The 20060-nt window shown below is 40.1% G+C and overlaps 1 protein-coding gene across 1 annotated transcript in view; it reads right to left on the reverse strand.

Moving 5' to 3' along the window:
• NIPAL1 (NIPA like domain containing 1) overlaps positions 1-19842 on the reverse strand; it is a 29440-nt gene extending 9598 nt beyond the window's left edge. The window contains exons 1-3 of the mRNA XM_015072310.3: positions 19694-19842; positions 7349-7636; positions 3958-4014 (exon numbers count right to left, since the gene is read on the reverse strand). Of these exons, the coding sequence (XP_014927796.3) occupies positions 3958-4014; positions 7349-7636; positions 19694-19739 (391 nt within the window). The 5' untranslated portion in view covers positions 19740-19842. The remainder of the gene's footprint in view (positions 1-3957; positions 4015-7348; positions 7637-19693) is intronic.
• Between the last annotated feature and the right edge of the window lie 218 nt (positions 19843-20060).

A 20060-nucleotide genomic window follows, 5' to 3' on the forward strand; every position in this document is an offset into this window, starting at 1 on the left:
CTCTTGGTTTCGTTGATCTGCTCTACAGTTTTTTTTAGATTCTATGTTCTTTTTTTTTTTTTTTTAATTTTTTCCCTTAATGTTTTTATTTATTTTTGAGACAGAAAGAGACAGAGCATGAGCAGGGAAGGGGCAGAGAGAGAGAGAGACACAGAATCGGAAGTAGGCTCCAGGCTCTGAGCCATCAGCACAGAGCCCGATGTGGGGCTCGAACTCACAGACTGTGAGATCATGACCTGAGCCGAAGTCTGACGCTCAACCGACTGAGCCACCCAGGCGCCCCTATATTCTTTATTTCTGCTCTGATCTTTATTAGTTCTCTTCTTCTGCTGGGTTTAGGCTGTCTTTGCTGTTCTGCTTCTATTTACTTTAGGTGTGCTGCTAGATTTTGTATTTGGGATTTTTCTTGTTTCTTGAGATAGGCCTGGATTGTGATGTATTTTCCTCTCAGGACTGCCTTCGCTGCATCCCAAAGCATTTGGATTGTTGTATTTTCATTTTCATTTGTTTCCATATATTTTTTAATTTCTTCTCCAATTGCCTGGTTGACCCACTCATTCTTTAGTAGGGTGTTCTTTAACCTCCATGCTTTTGGAGGTTTTCCAGACTTTTTCCTGTGGTTGATTTCAAGCTTCATAGCATTGTGGTCTGAAAGTGTGCATGGTATGATCTCAATTCTTTTATACTTATTAAGGGCTGTTTTGTGACCCAGTATGTGATCTATCTTGGAGAATGTTTCATGTGCATTCGAGAAGAAAGTATATTCTGTTGTTTTGGGATGCAGAGTTCTAAATATATCTGTCAAGTCCATCTGATCCAATGTATCATTCAGGGCCCTTGTTTCTTTATTGATCCTGTGTCTAGATGATCTATCCATTTCTGTAAGTGGAGTATTAAAGCCCCTGCAATTACCACATTCTTATCAATAAGGTTGCTTATGTTTGTGACTAATTGTTTTATATATTTGGGGGCTCCTGTATTCAGCACATAGACATTTATAATTGTTAGCTCTTCCTGATGGATAGACCCTGTGATTATTATATAATGCCCTTCTTAATCTCTTGTTACAGCCTTTAAAGTCTAGCTTGTCTGATATAAGTATGGCTATTCCAGCTTTCTTTTGACTTCCAGTAGCATGATAGATAGTTCTCCTTCTCCTCACTTTCAATCTGAAGGTGTCCTCAGGTCTAAAATGAGTCTCTTGTAGACAGCAAATATATGGGTCTTGCTTTTTATTCCTTCTGATACTCTGTCTTTTGGTTGGAGCATTTAGTCCATTTACATTCAGTGTTATTACAGAAAGATATGTGTTTGGAGTCATTGGATGTCTGTGAGTTTCATGCTTGTAGTGGTGTCTATGGTACTTTGTGGTCCTTGGAACATTTCACTCTCAGAGTCCCCCTTAGGATCTCTTGTAGGACTGGTTTAGTGGTGATGAATTCCTTCAGTTTTTGTTTGTTTGGGAAGACCTTTATCTCTCCTATGCTGAATGACAGACTTGCTGGGTAAAGGATTCTCGGCTGCATATTTTTTTTGTTCATCACATTGAAGATTTCCTGCCATTCCTTTCTGGCCTGCCAAGTTTCAGTAGATAGATCCATCACTAGTCTTATCGGTCTCCCTTTATATGTTAGAGCATGTTTATCCCTAGCTGCTTTCAGAATTCTCTCTTTATCCTTGTATTTTGCCAGTTTCACTATGATATGTCGTACAGAAGATCGATTCAAGGTACATCTGAATTGAGTTCTCTGTGCCTCTTGGATTTCAATGCCTTTCTCCTTCCCCAGATCAGGGAAGTTCTCAGCTATGATTTGTTCAAGTACACCTTCAGCCCCTTTTTCTCTCTCTTCAGCTCTTCTGGAATTTCTATTATATGGATGTTGTTCCGTTTGATTACATCACTTAGTTCTCTAATTCTCCCCTCATACTCCCGGATTTTTTTATCTCTCTTTTTCTCAGCTTCCTTTTTTTCCATAATTTTATCTTCTAATTCACCTATTCTTTCCTCTGCCTCTTCAATCTGAGCTGTGGTCGCCTCCATTTTATTTTGCACCTCATTTATAGCATTTTTTAGCTCCTCCTATTTCTTAGTCCCTTGATCTCTGTAGCAATATATTCTCTGCTGTCCTCTATACTTTTTTCAAGCCCAGCGATTAATTTTATGACTATTATTCTAAATTCTTGTTCCGTTATATTGCTTAAATCGTTTTTGATTGATTCATTAGCTGTTGCTACTTCCTGGAGTTTCTTTTGGGAATTCTTTCGTTTCATCATTTTGGATAGTCCTTTGGGTGGTGCAGAACTGCAGGGCACTTTCCCTGTGCTGTCTGGAGTAACTTGTGTTGGTGGGCGGGGCTGCAGTCAGACCTGATGTCTGCCCCCCGCCCACTGCTGGGGCCACAGTCAGACTGGTGTGTACCTTATTTTCCCCTCTCCCAGGGGCAGGACTCACTGTGGATGGTGTGGCCCCCGTCTGGGCTACTTGCACACTGCCAGGCTTGTGGTGATGCTTTGATGGGATCTGGTGTATTAACTGGGATGGATCCGCAAGGTGCACAGGGGCGGGAGGGGCAGGCTTAGCTCTCTTTGCTGTCGGTGGTCCCCTGCAGGAGGGGTCCTGCAGCACCACGAGGGAGGCAGACCTGTCGGAGGGATGGATCCACAGAAGCACAGCGTTGGGTGTTTGCACAGTGCAAGCAAGTTCAGTGACAGAAACTGGTTCCCTTTGGGATTTCGGCTGGGGGATGGGAGAGAGAGAGATGGCGCTTGCCAGTGCCTTTGTTCTCCACTGAGCTGAGCTCTGTCTTCCGGGGCTCAATAACTCTCTTTCCCGATGTCCTCTCGCCCTCGCTGCTCTCTGAGGGCAGAGCTGTTCACTTTTAACATTCCACATGTTAAGTCCTGCTGGCTGTCAGAACTCATGGAGTCCGGCCCTTCCGCCTTTGCAAGCCAGACTTTGGGGGCTCTGCCTTGCCGGGCGGGCCGCCCCTCTGTGCCCGCCCCCCCCGCCTCCCTCCCACCAGTCCGTGTAGCATGCACTGCCTCTCCACCCTTCCTACCCTCTCCCGTGGGCCTCTTGTCTACGCTTGGCTCTGGAGAGTCCGTTCTGCTAGTCTGGTGGTTTTCTGGGTTATTTAGGCAGATGTGGGTGGAATCTAAATGATCAGCAGGACGCAGTGAGCCCACCATCCTCCTACACCACCATCTTCTCGGTCCAGGTCTAATAAATGGAAGTTTAAGGCTTCTTTCTGCAGAGGGAGATGACGAGCAGGAGGTATGAAACTACAGTTTATGAGCTCCTATCTTTGGAAGTTTTAGGGTTGGGATTTCAGAGGAGTTAGGGGAGGAGATAGAAATCTGCAAACGTGCCTGTGAGCATCAACACTGCCTTCTATTTGCACAGCATATGAGCATCTACAAGGTGCTCTCCCATCCAACAGTCTCATGTAGTCCTCAGAGCAAGTCTGGAGGGAGGGGAGTGCTGACAGCCTTCATCTTCTTTCCATTCCTTCCATGCTTAGCACCCAGAGGGGACTTTAATTTGCCCATATTTTGGGCCTGACCAGGAAAATGCAGCCATTCGTTAGTCAACATGCAGCTAGAACAGTCACAGATTTGAATTAGGAGCAGGGAAATGTGGGAAGAAGGCATTTTCCTCAATTGTTCTGGGGAATAAAATATAACAGAAGGGGAAGCTTGTGATAAAATATAGTAGTTCAGATGTTAACTTTTTTCTATGACAGTACTGAGAACATGGGGGTGCTGGGAGAGAAGAGGAAAAATTAATTCTAAATATATATGACTTACTTTGTATGTAAGACAACATATACCCACACGAAAATTTCTAGACTTTTATGCCATCCTTACCAAGAAGATAAACTAATCATTTTTGAGCAATCCCATGTAATTTATTTATCATTTTACAAGCATGCACTATTCTCAGCAGTAAGGACTTACTTGAGAGTAATCCTGCCCACCAGAGCCATTCCTTGAGGTAAGAATGTCCACCTTGTCCTAAGAAAATAAGAACAATTAAAATTTAGTTCGGAACTGGAGGAAGAAGTTTGAAAGAACTGACTGCTGGGAAAAGTAATGGAAAACGGTTGGAAGAGGCAAGATGTAAGGCCAACTCAGCATAGCTAGTCTTTAGCTTATTTACTTGGTCACTTCTAAAGATCTTCTATTGCTTTTGATTATGTCACTTTTGATTTTTATAGAAAGTAAGTTTTTACATTTGCAAGAAAATCTTATTTAATCATTATGTTTAGTGTATTTATGCCTGCCAGAGATGTGGACATAGACTCTAAATACTTTGCTTCACCCACAGTTAAAATTAAAGATAGAAACTGTATATTGTAAATTACATCAGTACCTAATGAGGACCTAGAAGGGAAGAAGATGGTTAACATACAGGCTTTTGAGATTTTGGATAGTCAATCAGAGAACAACAAGTATTAGCCAGTAGGACTCTCCTTATTCTTTACCTTGGCATCATGAAACTAAGTTTCTCTCTAGTTTACTGAAAAGGATAAAAAGCTTTCCTGAGATATTCAAAGGGTTATCTTTTCTTTACTGTAATCTGTGACCTAAAGTCATTGCTATGTTTGCTATAGAAAATGGAATTTTCTCACCAATTCAACATACTTAATCCTGTGTCTCTGACCTGATTTTGTTACAATTAAATGAAACAGAGTATATTAGCTGTGAAGACTATCTTGCAAGGTAGTTTATTTATTTAGGATTTTCTTCTTATAAAATGTGCAAGTAATTAAACTGGAATATTACAATATGATTTCATAATCTATCTTTAAAAAACTTAATAATATATTGCAAATATTTTTCTCATGTCCTTATTTAATGGCTTAATATTACTTCAAAATCTGGCATATCATTATTTACTTAATCTGTGTGCAACTACACACACACACACACACACCGAGTTTCTAGTTTTGTTCTCATTACATAAAACCTTTAAATAAATATCCTGTTATGTAACTATAGGTGTCATTCTTGTTCACTTCTTAGGATACATTTCCAGAAGTGAAATTATTAGGTTTTAAGACATTAACATTTTTAAGCTTTACCAAATTTCTCTTAGGAAAGTTTGTACCCATATATGCTGCCTCCAGCAATGTTTGGGAGGGCTATTTATTTTCCAAATTCCCTTACCAGCATAAGGCCTTTTAACGAAAAAACGAAATCTTGTTAAAATGGTAGACAACAGGGGCGCCTGGGTGGCACAGTCGGTTAAGCGTCCGACTTCAGCCAGGTCACGATCTCGCGGTCCGTGAGTTCGAGCCCTGCGTCAGGCTCTGGGCTAATGGCTCGGAGCCTGAGGCCTGTTTCCGACTCTGTGTCTCCCTCTCTCTCTGCCCCTCCCCCGTTCATGCTCTGTCTCTCTCTGTCCCAAAAATAAATAAAAAACGTTGAAAAAAAAATTAAAAAAAAAAAATTAAAAAAAAAAAAAAAAAGGTAGACAACAACCCAGGAGCTCATTGTTATAGAGTTGGTGTCTCTTTGGGTAATAGTGAAATAATATTTACTTCTATGTGTTTATTGACCACTTGCATTTCTTGCTTTGTGAGTTTCTTATTTATGTACTTTGCCTATTTTACCTTAGGGTACTAATCTTTTTCTTATCACCTATAGTCACTCTTTATATATTATGGATCTTAATAGCCTTTGTCTGTCATATATTTTGGAAACATGCCCCCCCCCCCCCATGTCATTTGGTTTTTAGTTTCAGTTAAGGTGTTTCCATGTAGGATTTTTTAAAAAATCAATTTAGGTAATTTCTTCTTTCATATAGAATAGCTTCTTCATTTATCTGTATGGTTAGAAACACCTTCTTTTAGGTTTTTTGAAAAAAATCATTTCATTTTAAATTGCTGAATAGTATGAAGTAAAACTCTTACATTTTTCTCCTCTAATTTTTGCCGATTGTCTCAACACTTTAAAAAAAAATGTTTATTTATTTTGAGAGAGAGGGAGAGAGTGCAGGCACCCACTCTCATGCAAGCCGGGGTAGGGCAAAAAGAGAGGGAGAGAGAGAATCCCAAGCAGGCTCTGCATGCTGTCAGTGCAGCGCCTGATGCGGGGCTCAGTCTCACTAACCGTGAGATCATGACGTCGTCATGAGTCGTGAGTCATATGCTTAATCTACTGAGCCACCCAGGTGCCCCATTAACACTTTTGATTGAATAAGCCATCCTTTCTCCAGTGAATTGAAATGCCACTTTAAAAAATCATGTATTAAATTGTTATACGTACTTGGGTCCCTTTATAAGTTTTCAATTATCTCTCATTTTTTTGTCTATCTTTTTTAGTGCTAGTATCAAACTGTTTTAATTACTATAGCATTATAGTATGTTTTATTTCTGATAGTGCAAATCTCCAATAGTACTTTTATGAACTTATTTGTGCAATTTGTAGTCATTTTTCCATATGAACCTTAGAATATTATTTAGCTCTTCTATGATATTCTTGATAAGAAAGAATAGAAATTCATGGTTAATGGAGGGTAGTCAAGCTAAGTTACTTAGCATGTGAAATATCACTATAGTAACAGCAACCTAATTCTGCTATCCATTTACTGATTTAACAAATACTTATTGGGTGTCAAACACTATGCTAGGGAAGGTTCCTGCTCTTGTGAATCTACTATCAATAAACAAGTAAATAAACATTAAATGTACAGTGACAGATTTTTTAGGTACAATGAAGGAAACCCTTAGGGCAATGATAGAGAGTAACAGGGCGGGATGAAGGCGGTAAGGGACATCTCCCAGAGAGGAAGACCAGGGAAGGTGATGATATTTAAGCTGAAGTCCAAAGGATGAGTCAGCCAAATGAAAAGCAGGGAGAAGAGCGTTCCATGCAAAAGGAAAAGACCTTGAGGTGGCAAAGAACTTGGTCTATTCCAGGAACCAGAGAAAAAGTAAGGGATAGGGACAGTAGCAGAAGATAAAGCTGCAGAGTCTGCAAGGGCCAGTTTACGCAGGAGGTCAAAGACTGTGGAAAGGTGTCTGGATTTTATTCTGAGTGCAAAGAAAAGCCACTGACATGTGTTAAGCAGGAAAGCAGCATCTGACCTTGAACACTGAAATCACACACAACAGCTATGAAAGAAGAATTCATTCCACACTCTAAACCTCTGGAAACAAGAATTTTAGTTTTACCCTGAAGGAGACACAGCAGGTTCAATCCTAGACACCACAGAGGAGATTTGCTAAGCATAGAGACAGGGAATAAGATAGAGACAGTAAAATATCACTGCTGTAGCACCAAGGTCTTACAATAGGATTATTTCTGCAGAAACTTGAATTCTCTAGTTGCATCCGTTTCTTACCAGCTCTGGTAATGCCCTTCTTTGCCAGTTGCAAGAGGCCCTTCTTTTTCAGTATGAAGCTGGAACCAATAAAAATACTGGAACTTACTGCCAGCATTAGGCCTACATACAGACTGTATCTGTTTTCTACATTTGCAGAAATGATCAAGTTGCTTATGCTGGAATTCAGGTCCCTGTAGCTGGAATTCAGGTCCCTGTAGAGGACAGGAGAAGCCAGCAGTCGTGACACATTTGTGATCTCACACCAGGCCTGGGAGGAGTTTGCACAGACTAGAGATAGCATGTAGCCTGGAAAAAAGGAAAGAAGGAAATGTCAACAAACACAAAAGGGAGATACATTAATGTTTACCCCTTTTCTGTAAAAAGAAAGAGAAACCCAAGTGGATGGTACTGAAACTCTGTTTCTTACTGCATGAAGGGAAGTCTCCGGGAGGTGGTTCCCAGTCCTGTGGACACGTTCCGTTTGACTCACACAGGTTCTTAAAAATGTTTTGAAATTGCTTAGTTGTCATCATTTAAAAATGAGAGATTTCACCTGAAAGTCTGACTTCATCTTATAAATTGGAGAATCTGGACAACACTTGCTTGGTTCTTCGTTCTAGCAAAACAGCAACATGACTTGTGCTCATTAATCCATCACTGTCCCCCACACGCACCTCAGTCCTCATGATCAGCATGGCTCCTGGAGAGCAGTGTTTGTGATGCCTGGGCATAGGGACGGGCAGGGCAATCCATCGGTCAGAATGTTATAGGAAATGCAGCTAACCCATTCTGTGGGGCGTGAACTGTGCCTTTCAGAAAAGGTATTTAAAAGTGGGTTTAGGGTTCTGTACTACTTTCCCTGAAGAGAATGATTTTTCAGGTCTACTCCTCTCCCTTCTCCTAAATTAAATAGAATCTAATAAAAAAATGAATTAAACCTCAGTAAGCTTTTCTTAGAATGGAATTCAAATAAACATGTAAATCTACTGAACCAGACCCGGTATTAGAAGTGCCTTGGAATTTGAAAGCTAAATGCAAAAACACAAATGAACCCACGATAGACAATGTAAGAAACTTTTATTTATTTTTTATTTATTTTTAAATGATTGTTTTTGAGAGAGAGAGACAGAAAGCACCTGCACGTGAGTGAGGGTGGGGTGGAGAGACAGGGGACAGAGGACCCCAAGCAGGCTCCAGGCTGACAGCAGAGGGCCCAATGTAGGGATCCAACTCATGAGCCAAAGTCGGACAGCCAACCGTCTGAGCCACCCAGCTGCCCCTGTAAAAAACTTTTAAATCTGTTCTCCACTTGAAAAGCTAGCTGCGAACAAAGTGACATTGTGACTAGATTTTCTGACTCTCTTCTAACTTTTTTCCTTTTATTTTATTTTAAGTATTGTTAACATACAGTATTATGTTAGTTTCATTTTTGTCTTTAAAAAGCATATTTTTTCCATTCTAACAAAGGAGGCAAAGCTAAATGAATCAACTACAATATTAGAGTTCAATGAAAAAAATTAGTTTTACATCTCAATTTTTTTTTTTTTTTTACATCTCAGAAATCTTAAGAAGGCAAAACAGTTTGACCAAATGATGTCTTAGGGATAAAACTTTGGTAACTGTATTAATGCCTCTCTGACATTATGCAGTTATCTGAATTTACCACTTACAAAGTTAGGAAACAACTATAAAATCCAGGCCTTAAAAAGGTAAAATAATTGAATTCAAGACTTTCATGATTATTATTTCACTTATTTCTTATCATTTGAAAATGAATAAACTGTTTCAAAGATACTGCATAAATTCTAAGTCAAAATTGCTAAATATTCCAAGAAGAATTCTATGGCTATAGGTATAGTCTATAACATTGAGGAATTTTCAGGTAGGTTGTTTTAATAAGAATTGCTACAAATTTTCAAACAAGCTAGCCATAGCAATCTTGTTCCAGTCACTGTTCATCTCGTCTAAACCTCAAGAATGGAAAATGATTTTCATAGTAAGAGTTTCCATTCCATTAATTCCTGAGAGAGGAAACATCTGACTTGACTTTCCAGTGAATTCCATGGCTGCAGTGGTGTTACTTACTATGTAATTAACATAACCATTCCAAAACTTCATCTGGGAAAACAGTGTGGGCAGGTCTCATTCCAGTGAAACAATATTCTTTCTAAGCTGTTGACACAGCAAAATGTTTCCGACATTTTAGGGGGGTGTGGGGGCAGAGGGCAATAAGGGAAAGCAAATAATCTTTGTTGTATTTTGTAAGTTCTTATTGTGAACAGTAGATATTAATGTGCAAGTTTTATGGCAGGAACAATAATAAAAATCTTGTCTAGTTTCTGACCTTCGAGAAATGGCTTTATGTTTTGGGTGCATGTTGATCAGAGGAGCCTACAGCAGATGTGACTGAAGCAGGAAGTGGGGGGTGAAGGGTGGGTTGGTGGGTGTGGAGTGGTGTAGGGCAGGAGACAGATGGGTGAAGTACAGTGTGTGGGCAGAGAGTCTGTGGAGTATTTCAGAGGGATCAGATATCTGAGTTGGCTTCTGAAGATTCCAGTAAACAAAGTAAGTTTAATCTAAACTTTATTCAACACAGAGAAAATCTATTACATTCATTATATTTTATTTTTTAAATGTTTATTTTTGAGAGTGAGAGAGAGTGAGAGAGCGAGAGAGAGAGCACACGTGTGCAAGCGGGGGAGGGACAGAAAGAGAGGGAGACACAGAATCTGAAGCAGACTCCAGGCTCTGAGCTGTCAGCACAGAGCAGCAACATCGGGCTGGAACCCACAAACCGAACTGAGGAATCATGACCTGAGCCAAAGTCAGATGCTTAATCAACTGAGCCACCCAGGCACCCATCGTTATATTTTATTTTAATAGACACTATAATACCCTCTAAAATGATGGAACCAACTCATACTCCTACAAGCAGGGAGCATGCATTAATTCTTTGGTACTGTTATTAATTTGTGTAAATATTGAGTAATTAATATTTAGAAAATATGTGTCAGTTATAAAGAAAAATAATTCAATATGCATCAATGTGTCAACCACCCAATTTAAGAAATAAAACATTATCTCTATCATTATCCCTGACTTCCTGCAAAAGATCCCTATTCTTTACCAAAAAAAAAGATTTCCCTTATATGACTATATCTTTAAAAAATAAATTATTTAGTTTTACCTCTTGCACCTTATAAAATATAGTTATACAGTAGGTTCTTTGGAGATTTGCTTGTTTTTGAGATTTATCAGTGTTGATGCACCTGGCTTTAGGGTTTGTTTTTGCCTAGTTCTACCGAATTTCACCGTATGATTATCTCACAGTTTTTCTATTTTACAGTTGGTGGACATTTGGGTAATGTACAACATTTTTGCTCTCCAAACAGTACTGCTAACATTCTTAGTTATGTTGAAACATATAATTAATGATATCTGACAATTTTTGACCCCATGAAAATAGCAGTTTCATATTGTTGAACTTGATATGTATGTTCTATACACAAGTGTGTAAGTTCACTTATACACATACAACTTAAAAATTTAAAAACAAAGTTAAATTGTCTGTAGGATTGTATACCTTTCCTCACCTTGAGCTCTGTTGCTATCTATAAACATGGACAAGTATTCACTCTTGACTTCAATTTCCTCATCTCTAAAATGAGGGAGTTTGACTCAATGATTCTGAAGATGCCTTCTATAATTTGTGATTTGATCATAAGCTATCTTTGTTCCCAGAGTGATTTACTTACAATCCCCGTGGCTCATAAATGTTGCTGATACACCAGCTTTAAATTCACAGGCACTTGGAGTTGAAAGACATTTTAAAGAAACCGATGCCAAGATTATTAAGTGACTTGCCAAAGCCATGTAATTGCCTAAATCAGCCAAGTATTTGGCTGACCAATTTCCAGGCCAGTATTCTTATTTCAGAAAAGTAAAACATAAAGTAAAAATAAAGCCAGTTGAAAGTTATTAATGTTTATACAAAGATGAAATACTTTGAATAATTTTTTTCAGGTACAATTTGCCTATGGAGAGTAATAATTAAAATTGTCCAGTTTATTACATACAGTAGGAAGTTGGTTCCTAAGAAGTCAATGATTGCGTAAAACTGCATTTTTAATCACTACAAGATATTTCCAGTTTGAGGAAATCATTGTCTCACCATCTATATTATGTGTTAGTTTGGCTTATTATTCAGCAAATATTTACTCCCTCATACCTCCTGATGTGGGCAGAGCATTCTTCCCCTGAGGTCAGGCTGAAAGTGAGTTGGTGGTCAATGGGACAACAGCAGAGGTGATATGAAGACAGGCTTCAAATGCACTTATGTGCTTAGGTTTACTCTCTTTTACCTCTGTATTGGTCAGGAATAGAGCTTCCCTAAGGAGCTGCTGCCCCTTCAGCCTGAGCCCCAGAATGAAAATACATGGAGCAAATCTAAGTTTATCCCACAGGAAGGAGCCAAGCCTGCACGGACATGTAGCCTGATGCAGAGACACCCAAGTGAACACAGGTTAGTTCAATCAACCATCAGCTGATCTACAGACACATTGGCAAGAGTATATGATTGTTGTTTTCAGCCGTTGAGTTTGGGGCTATATATTACATAGCAATAGCTGACTGATACACTTGTCTATTCCTATTAGCATACAAAAAATAAATAAATAAATGAATCTCTTTATATTCCCTACAATTTATTCTCCAAATATCAGCCAGTGTGAATCAGATTATGTCATTCCTCTGCTTAATTTCCCTCTCCCACCCCATGACTTTTCATTGTTATTATAACAAAATCTAAACTTCTCATCCTGGACTCTTTAAAAGCTTTACATGCTCTGACATTATATTGCATCTCTCTCTCTCATTCATTCTCTGAAATAACACTAGCTGTCTTTTCAATCATTAATTCAACAGTTATTGAGTATCTACTGTCCGTGAGGCATTTTCTAGAAGCTGGGGATACAATGATGAATAACATAGAATTCCTGCTCTCATGTTTATTCTAATGAGGGGAAACAAACAAGTAAACTAATAACTACATATCTTGAGTTCCATGGAAAGCAGTAAAATTAGCATAAAGGAATTTTTTTTTTAATGTAGTGGACAAACCTTTCTGCTATGTATAAATGCAACAATCTTGAGGCAGTGATGTGCTTGAGGCTGACTGGGATGATGGAAGGGAGATGGCAAGAGATGAGGGGAAAGTGTGGTAGGGGGCAACATCAGGTGAAATGAGTCTTTAGATTAGTAGGTCCAAACTTGTCATTCTCCCTGTAAAATTCTACAATGGCTTCCTTTCTCCAAAATCCCCACCATAGTCTATCAGGGCTAACAGGATGCTGCCTCCTGTTATCTCTCTAACCACATTCCCTACAATTTTTTTTGGTCCTGTTTCTTTCATAAACTAAATTCCTTCTCACCTTAAAGCTTTGTGACGTGTGCCTTAGCCTGGGTAGTGGCTGGCAAGCTAACTACTCCTCATTGAGCTCTTACTTGAAAATGGTACTTCCTTAGAAAGGCCTTCCTGCCTACCCACTCTAAAGAAACTTCTCACTTTCCATCATATCACCTTACTGCCCATGAAACAAACTTCTTCTCACAGCTTCATTATGGCTTTATAACAGCCTTGTAAATTCATATATCTATTTCTTTTTTAAAAATTCTTTTTTTGTTTAATGTTATTTATTTTTGAGAGAGCGAGTGAGCAAGCAGGGGAGGGGCAGAAAGAGAGGGAGACAGAGAATCACAAGCAGACTCCACACTGTTGGTGTAGAGATTGATGCAGGGCTCAAACTCATGAACCATGAAATCATGACCTGAATAAAAAATCAAGAGTTGGATGCTCAACCAACTGAGCCATCCAGGCACCGCTTTTTATTTACTCAACAAAATAATTGTTGAACACCTACCATGCAAGGCATTATGTTAGGTATTCATTTATTCAACACTTTGCAAATTCTTATTAAGCAATTCCTGTGTTCCAGGCCCTGCTCTAAGAACAGGTGAGATAGTGATCAACAAAACAGGTGAACAGGTCTCTGTTTCCCTGAAGCTGACTGACAACTTTAGTGAGAGAGAACTATCAGACAGGAACAAGGGGAGCAGAATAGGAATGAGAAATAATTTAGAGAAAATTTGGCACAGAATAAGAATGAGAAATTATTTTGAGCAGATATGGAAAGCAAGTCATAGTAATATATCTACATATAAACTCCGTTAAGGCTGGGTAAGAAGACCATGATTTCAATTAACCAAAGTAAAATTGAGAAGACACTCTTGATGAAAGAAAAAAAATTAACCGAGATCTTACCACCATCGGTGTGTTTGGAAGCCAAGTACTGTAGGCGGACTGTTGTCCACCAAATCTCCTACATAACCCGCTGCTCTTTTCACACCTTACAATCTGTATATTACTAAAGTTACTAAAGCACTAAAGATAAAATCCTCCAGAAATTAAAAAAAGGCTTAAATAATGAAGATGTAGGAAAGGAACTTAAAGGACAATATTGCAATAAGGTACATTTATATCAGACAACAAAAGGAAACAAAAGGCATCCAAATTGGTAAGGAAGAAGTAAAACTTTCACTATTTGCAGATGACATGATACTGTATATAGAAAGCTCCAAAGACTCTACCAAAGAAACTACTAGAACTGATAATCAAATTCATTCAGTGAGGTCGTAGGTTAGAAAATCAACATACAGAAATCTGTTGTATTTCTACACACCAATAATGAAGCAGCAAAAAGAAAAATCAAGAAAAGAATCCCATTTACAATTGTACCAAAATAGTAAGATGCCAGGAATAAACCTAAGCAAAGAGGGGAAAGAACTGTACTCTGAAAACTGTAAAACACTGATGAAAGAAATTTAAAAGGACACGAAGAAATGGAAAGACATTGCATGCTCGTGGATTAGAAGAACAAAGATTGTTAAAATGTCAATCCTACCCAAAGCACTCTACACATTTAATGCAATCTCTATCAAAATACCAACACCATTTTTTAAGAACTAGAACAATCCTAAAATGTGTATGGAACCACAAAAGACCCCAAATAGCCAAAGTAACCTTGAAAAAGCAAAGCAAAGCAAAGCTAGAGGTATCACAGTTCTGGACTTCAAGTTATACTGCAAAGTTATAGTGATCAAAACAGTATGGTGCTGGCACAAAAACAGACACATAGTCAATAGAACAGAATAGAAACCCAGAAATAAATGCACAATTATATAGTTAATCAGTTTTTGACAAACCCAGAAAAATATGCAATGGGAAAAAGACTGTCCCTTCAACAAATAGTGTTGGGAAAACTGGATCACTTTCTTACCCATACACAAAAATAAATTCAAAATGGATTAAAACCCCAAATGTGAGCTGTGAAACCATAAAAATCTTAGAAAAGAACACAAGTAGTAACTTCTTTGACATTGGTCATAGAAAGTTCTTTCTAGATATGTCTTCTGAGGCAAGGGAAAGAAAAGCAAAAATAAACTATTGGGACTTCATTAAAATAAAAATCTGCACAGCAAAATAAACAGTCAAAAAAACTAAAAGATAACCTACAGAAGGGCACCTGGATGGCTCAGTCAGTGAAGCAACTGACTCTTGATTTAGGCTCAGGTCATGATCTCATGCTCCTGAGATGGAGCCCCACATTGAGTTCCACACTGAGCATGGAGCCTGCTTGGGATTCTTTCTCTCTCTTTCCCTCTCTCCCTCCCTCTCACTATCCCTCCCTCACTCAGCATGAGCATGCACACTCTCTCTTTCAGAATAAATAAATAACCATTAAAAAAGAACAACCTACAGAATGAGGGATGATATTTGCAATGACATATCTGATAAAGGGCTAGTATCCAAAATATATAAAGAACTTATAAAACTCAACACTCCCCAAACAAATAATCCAATTAAAAAACAGGCAGAAGACATGAACAGATACTTCTCCAAAGAAGATACACAGATCATCAACAGATACATGAAAAGATGTTCATTATCACTTACCATCAGGGAAATGCAAATTAAAACTACAATGAGATATCAGAACTGTCAGAATGGCTAAAATCAACAACATAAGCGACAACAGGTGTTGGTGAGGATGGGGAGAAAAAGAAACCCTTATGTACTGTTGGTGGGAATGCAAACAGGTGCAGCCACTGTGAAACACAGTATGGAAGTTCTTCAGAAAGTTAAAAATAGAATTACCCTACCATCCAGAATGCAAAAACACTAGTTCAAAGGGATACATGCACCCCTATGTTTATAGAAGCATTATTTACAATAGCCAAATTGTGGAAGCAGCCCAATTGTCAATCGATTGATGCATGGATAAAGAAGATGTGGTGTGTGTGTGTATAATATTACTCAGCCATAAAAACAAATGAAATCTTGCCAACTGCAATGACATGGATGGAGCTAGGGAGTATAATGCTAAGTGAAATAAGTCAGAGAAAGACAAATACCATATGACTTCACTCATGTGGAACTTAAGAAACAAACAAGCAAAGGGGGCAAAAAAGAGGGACAAATCAAGAAACAGACTCTTAAGTATAGAAAACAAACTGATGGTTATCAGAGGGGAGAGGAGTGGGCAGATGGATGAAATAGGTGATGGGGATTAAGGAGTGTACCTGTGATGAGTACTAAGCGATACATGGAAGTGTTGAATCACTATATTGTAAACCTGAAACTAATATTACACTGTATGTTTACTAACTGGAATTAAAATAAAAACTTACAAAAATAAAAACAATTATGTATAGCCCATATTAAATATTAGACTAAACAATTTTGAGCATACTGTTTCCTGGAAAACGTTTAGTTGAGAATTTTAACTACCTTTAAGCACTCTTGAATTTCAGCACTTGGGAAATCTATGGAAGGCTGGAAAAACAACCTGTAAAAATCTGGAGGCAATCTTTTTTATTGCAGTAGAAAAGCAGCCATCTATTACACAAAAAATAATTTTCCTGATAATAAACGTTGTGTTCACTTGGTGAAATTTTTAAAAAATTTTTAAATGTTTATTTATTTTTGAGAGAGAGACAGAGAGAGACAGAGACAGCGTGTGAGTGGGGGAGGGTCAGAGAGAGGGAGACACAGAATCTGAATCAGGCTCCAGGCTCCCAGCTGTCAGCACAAAGCCCGATGTGGGGCTTGAATTCATGGACCATGAGATCATGACCTGAACCAGCTGGATGCTTAACCAACTGACACACCCAGGCGCCCCCACTTGGTGAAATTTTGAGAAATGTTTATAACAAAGAATTTTTTTAGAGTAAGATTTCAGAATCATTAAAATGAATACCACTGCATCCAACAGAGCCAGAAAATGGGGTCGGGCACCTACAGAAAAACAAAGGCCCAAATAATTTTGTGCCCGGTTTGATCACTAATTATGAAACATTATTCAATTGGCTGGGCCTTGGTTTCTGTATCTGTAAAAAGGAGAAAATGACTACGTAATAAAATTCATAGAATTTAATTATGCGTGAAGATAAACTGATACATCTTTATGCAAACCTGTTTTGAAAATTTGAGATTATATACACGAATACGGGACATATCCTAATCAGTACAAAAGAGATACAGCCAGTCCTCAAAGAATACAATTCCTTAATTTCTTCTTCTCAGAACCATGACAAACTGAATTAGCCCTAAAAACCATCTATGTCATTTTTTATTCTGCTAGCTGGCTGCACCCTGGAAAAGTGGTCCACTTGGTTAAAACTTTGAAAACCATTGGGTCCTCTCTATCTCCAGCTTATTGTCCCTACTGCCAAACCAGCTCAGAATTCTCAAGCAGAGGCCCTGGAATATATGGTTTGTCCTCCTTACAGCCCAGTCTTTCTGTCCTTTGTTTCCTTTATCACCTTCTACAGTCCCATGGTACACAATCTTCATGCAGTTAGTGCTTCATAGGTGACAGGTATATTTCTTACATTCTATTTTCATGGTGTCATATTTTCATAGTAATAAGCTCCTATTGGCTGTTGGACTGAAATTGAGATCTGTGGAATATGTGACATAATATCAAAAACCTAAATAAAAAAAAACCCTTCATATGTATTATTTATTTACTTATGTACTTACTTACTTATTATTTATAGAAAATTTTGGCTTAGAAGGTTTTTTGAAGCGTCTATGGTTTTAAGAGTCAAAACCAAGACATGGGGTCAACTTTTTCTTCATGGAAGTCCAAATGGAATATTCTAACCTCAGATCTCATGACGGACTCTTTGTCATTCAGGCCTCAGCTCAAATACAACTTTTTCTAAGGGGTGTTCCTGAGTACCCAATCTAAACACCCCCTACTCTCTCAAGACATTATCCATAACACTTACCACTCTTGTAATGTCCTTTTTTATTCATTTGCTTCTTGCATAGTATCAGCCTTGTACACAGTAAGCTGCATGCAAGGCTTTAACTAGAGTCTAGGCTTAAAAACTGAGAACAAACTGAAGGCTGATGCGGGGTGGGAGGGAGGGTAGGGTAGGTGATGGGTATTGAAGAGGGCATCTTTTGGGATGAGCACTGGGTGTTGTATGGAAACTAATTTGACAATAAATTTCATATAATAAAAATAAATAAATAAATACATAAAAACAAAACAAAAAAAAAAAACTAGAGTCTAGGACTAGACTGTCTTGTGAATCCCTTCATACCAGCACCTAGGTCAGTGCCTGGCACATGGGATTCTTGTGGATGACTGACTGAATGAATGAATGAATGAAACATCGAGACTCTACTCCATTTCAGGCCCTGAACTGTGTGTTTCCTATGTAATCTCACAACTGTAAACTGTATGAATTATTCCCAATTTATTGATGAAGACTCAAGGAGGTTAAGTCATAGCGCAGAAGACTCATGCCAGAGCCCAATCTTTTCCCACCATTGACAAGGATTCTGATTTCTCTTGTCTTTCCCACACAAATAGAATTCATCACAGGTATTAAGCATTGAGCTTGAGTATTTCTTGTTGGAACTAAAGGCATGAGCAAAGCAGGAAAAACACCTGTTCCTAGAGCAAGTGTAATTCACATACCCTTCTTACTTACAGATCCTTGGGTAAACAAGGGTGGATGTGTTATTAACAGTCTGACTTACTGGTTTAGGAATTATTCAGACAAAGGTCACACAACCTGACTATCTAGGAAATAATTCCAGATCCGGCTGCTTTAGTAACCACTTCCAAAATCTCACCTTTTGAGTAATTCCTGAATTGTTCAGGCGTTTTCTCTTTGTGTCCCTTCTCTCTCTTGCCGGGCATAGTTTTGATTAGCTCAGTGTCTCCCCCTCCAATTCCCCCCACCCAACGTCTTTTTAGTTCAAACTTCCCACATCAAAGATACTCACGCCGGAGGAGCGCAGAGGAGAGAAAAACCGGGAAATGCTCAGCAACTTTGGGAAGGTATTCTTACCACGCCCTTCAATCCTCCCCCTTCCTGTCCATACCAGGTAATTTAGAAATCAGCGTTCCCCTAGACACCTTGAAAGCTGTCACGTCGGTTGAGGCACACCCTTCCTGTCCTGTGGCATGCCCTCAGGTATTCCGGTCCCTACTTCTGTCCCAGCTCACACGCGCCTTCTGTACTGAGAGTTCAGAAAGCCTGCCAGTGTTGTAAACAGCTGGCAAAGGGCAAGTGGCGTCCTCGCCCAGCGATTTTTCAGGATTCGAGTGGGGGCCGAAACCCCAGCAGTAACAAGCCTACAAATCACTGCGCCAGGTTCCCGGTCTCCTCTTCTGTTGGGCTCTCGCCTTAGGCAGCCAAGAGGTGGCTGCACAGCGAGCCAGACGCGAGGCTAGCAGGGTTGCAGAAGTGTTCATCTCGAAGACAGAGGAGAGAGGTGGACAGCCCAGGCGGGTCCGGCGCCCTCCCCCGAGGTCCAGGGCGCCTGACCTTCCACCGTGTGTGACCCTCTCGAGCCAGCGCAGGGTGCCACACCAGACTCCCGTCCCGTCCCCGGGCACGCCCTCTGCCCACCGGGTGACTTCGACCGCGGACTCTGGAAGAGTCTTTCTCAGACGAGACTCGAGAATCTTCCCACAGCACCCTGAATTTCCCCGTCCCGACACTCGGCACGCTGTAATTTACGTGGGTCTGCCTCCTGGACCAGAGGGAGAGCCAAGTTTATGTCTTTGTCGACTCAGGCTTTCCCAGAGCCTGGCTTATTATAGGCACCAATAAATATTTATTGACTGGCTGACTGGCTGAAAGACCGAATGCGTAAACTCAAGAATGAATGCATTACGAGCGGGTGTATTCGTGTCTCTTCCCCACAAGCACCCGGGACCGCCCACCCGGTCTCATCGCTACCCAGATGCCAGATCCCTCGGCTCGGGGACAGACACTCACCTTCCCGGCAGGGCTCTCCAGGCGGCAGCCTCACCTGTGCCCCCATGGCCCCCAGACGGGGCTTCCCGGAGCAGGCGTCGCTCCTCCTCCACCTGGGCCTCTCCTCCTCCTCCTGGACCCGCGATGGGGCGGAGCTGCAGGGTCTGGAACTGGCGCCCACTGACTCCGCCCCCGGCCAGCCTTAGCCAATGTGACTGGAGCCTCCTCGCGAGCCACGCCCCCGAGGTATGAGGCTGGGAGCCGGCTCCTAGCTTGCGGATCCTGGTCCCTGTGGCTGGCGGGAACGCCACCTGCCGCTGTGGTCGGAGGCTGGAGCCGCGCAGCCGGGAAGCACAGACACACCTCACAGGGTAAAGACGTCTCTGGG

This window comes from Acinonyx jubatus, chromosome B1 (genome assembly GCF_027475565.1).
Source record: "Acinonyx jubatus isolate Ajub_Pintada_27869175 chromosome B1, VMU_Ajub_asm_v1.0, whole genome shotgun sequence".
Lineage (NCBI taxonomy): Eukaryota > Metazoa > Chordata > Mammalia > Carnivora > Felidae > Acinonyx > Acinonyx jubatus.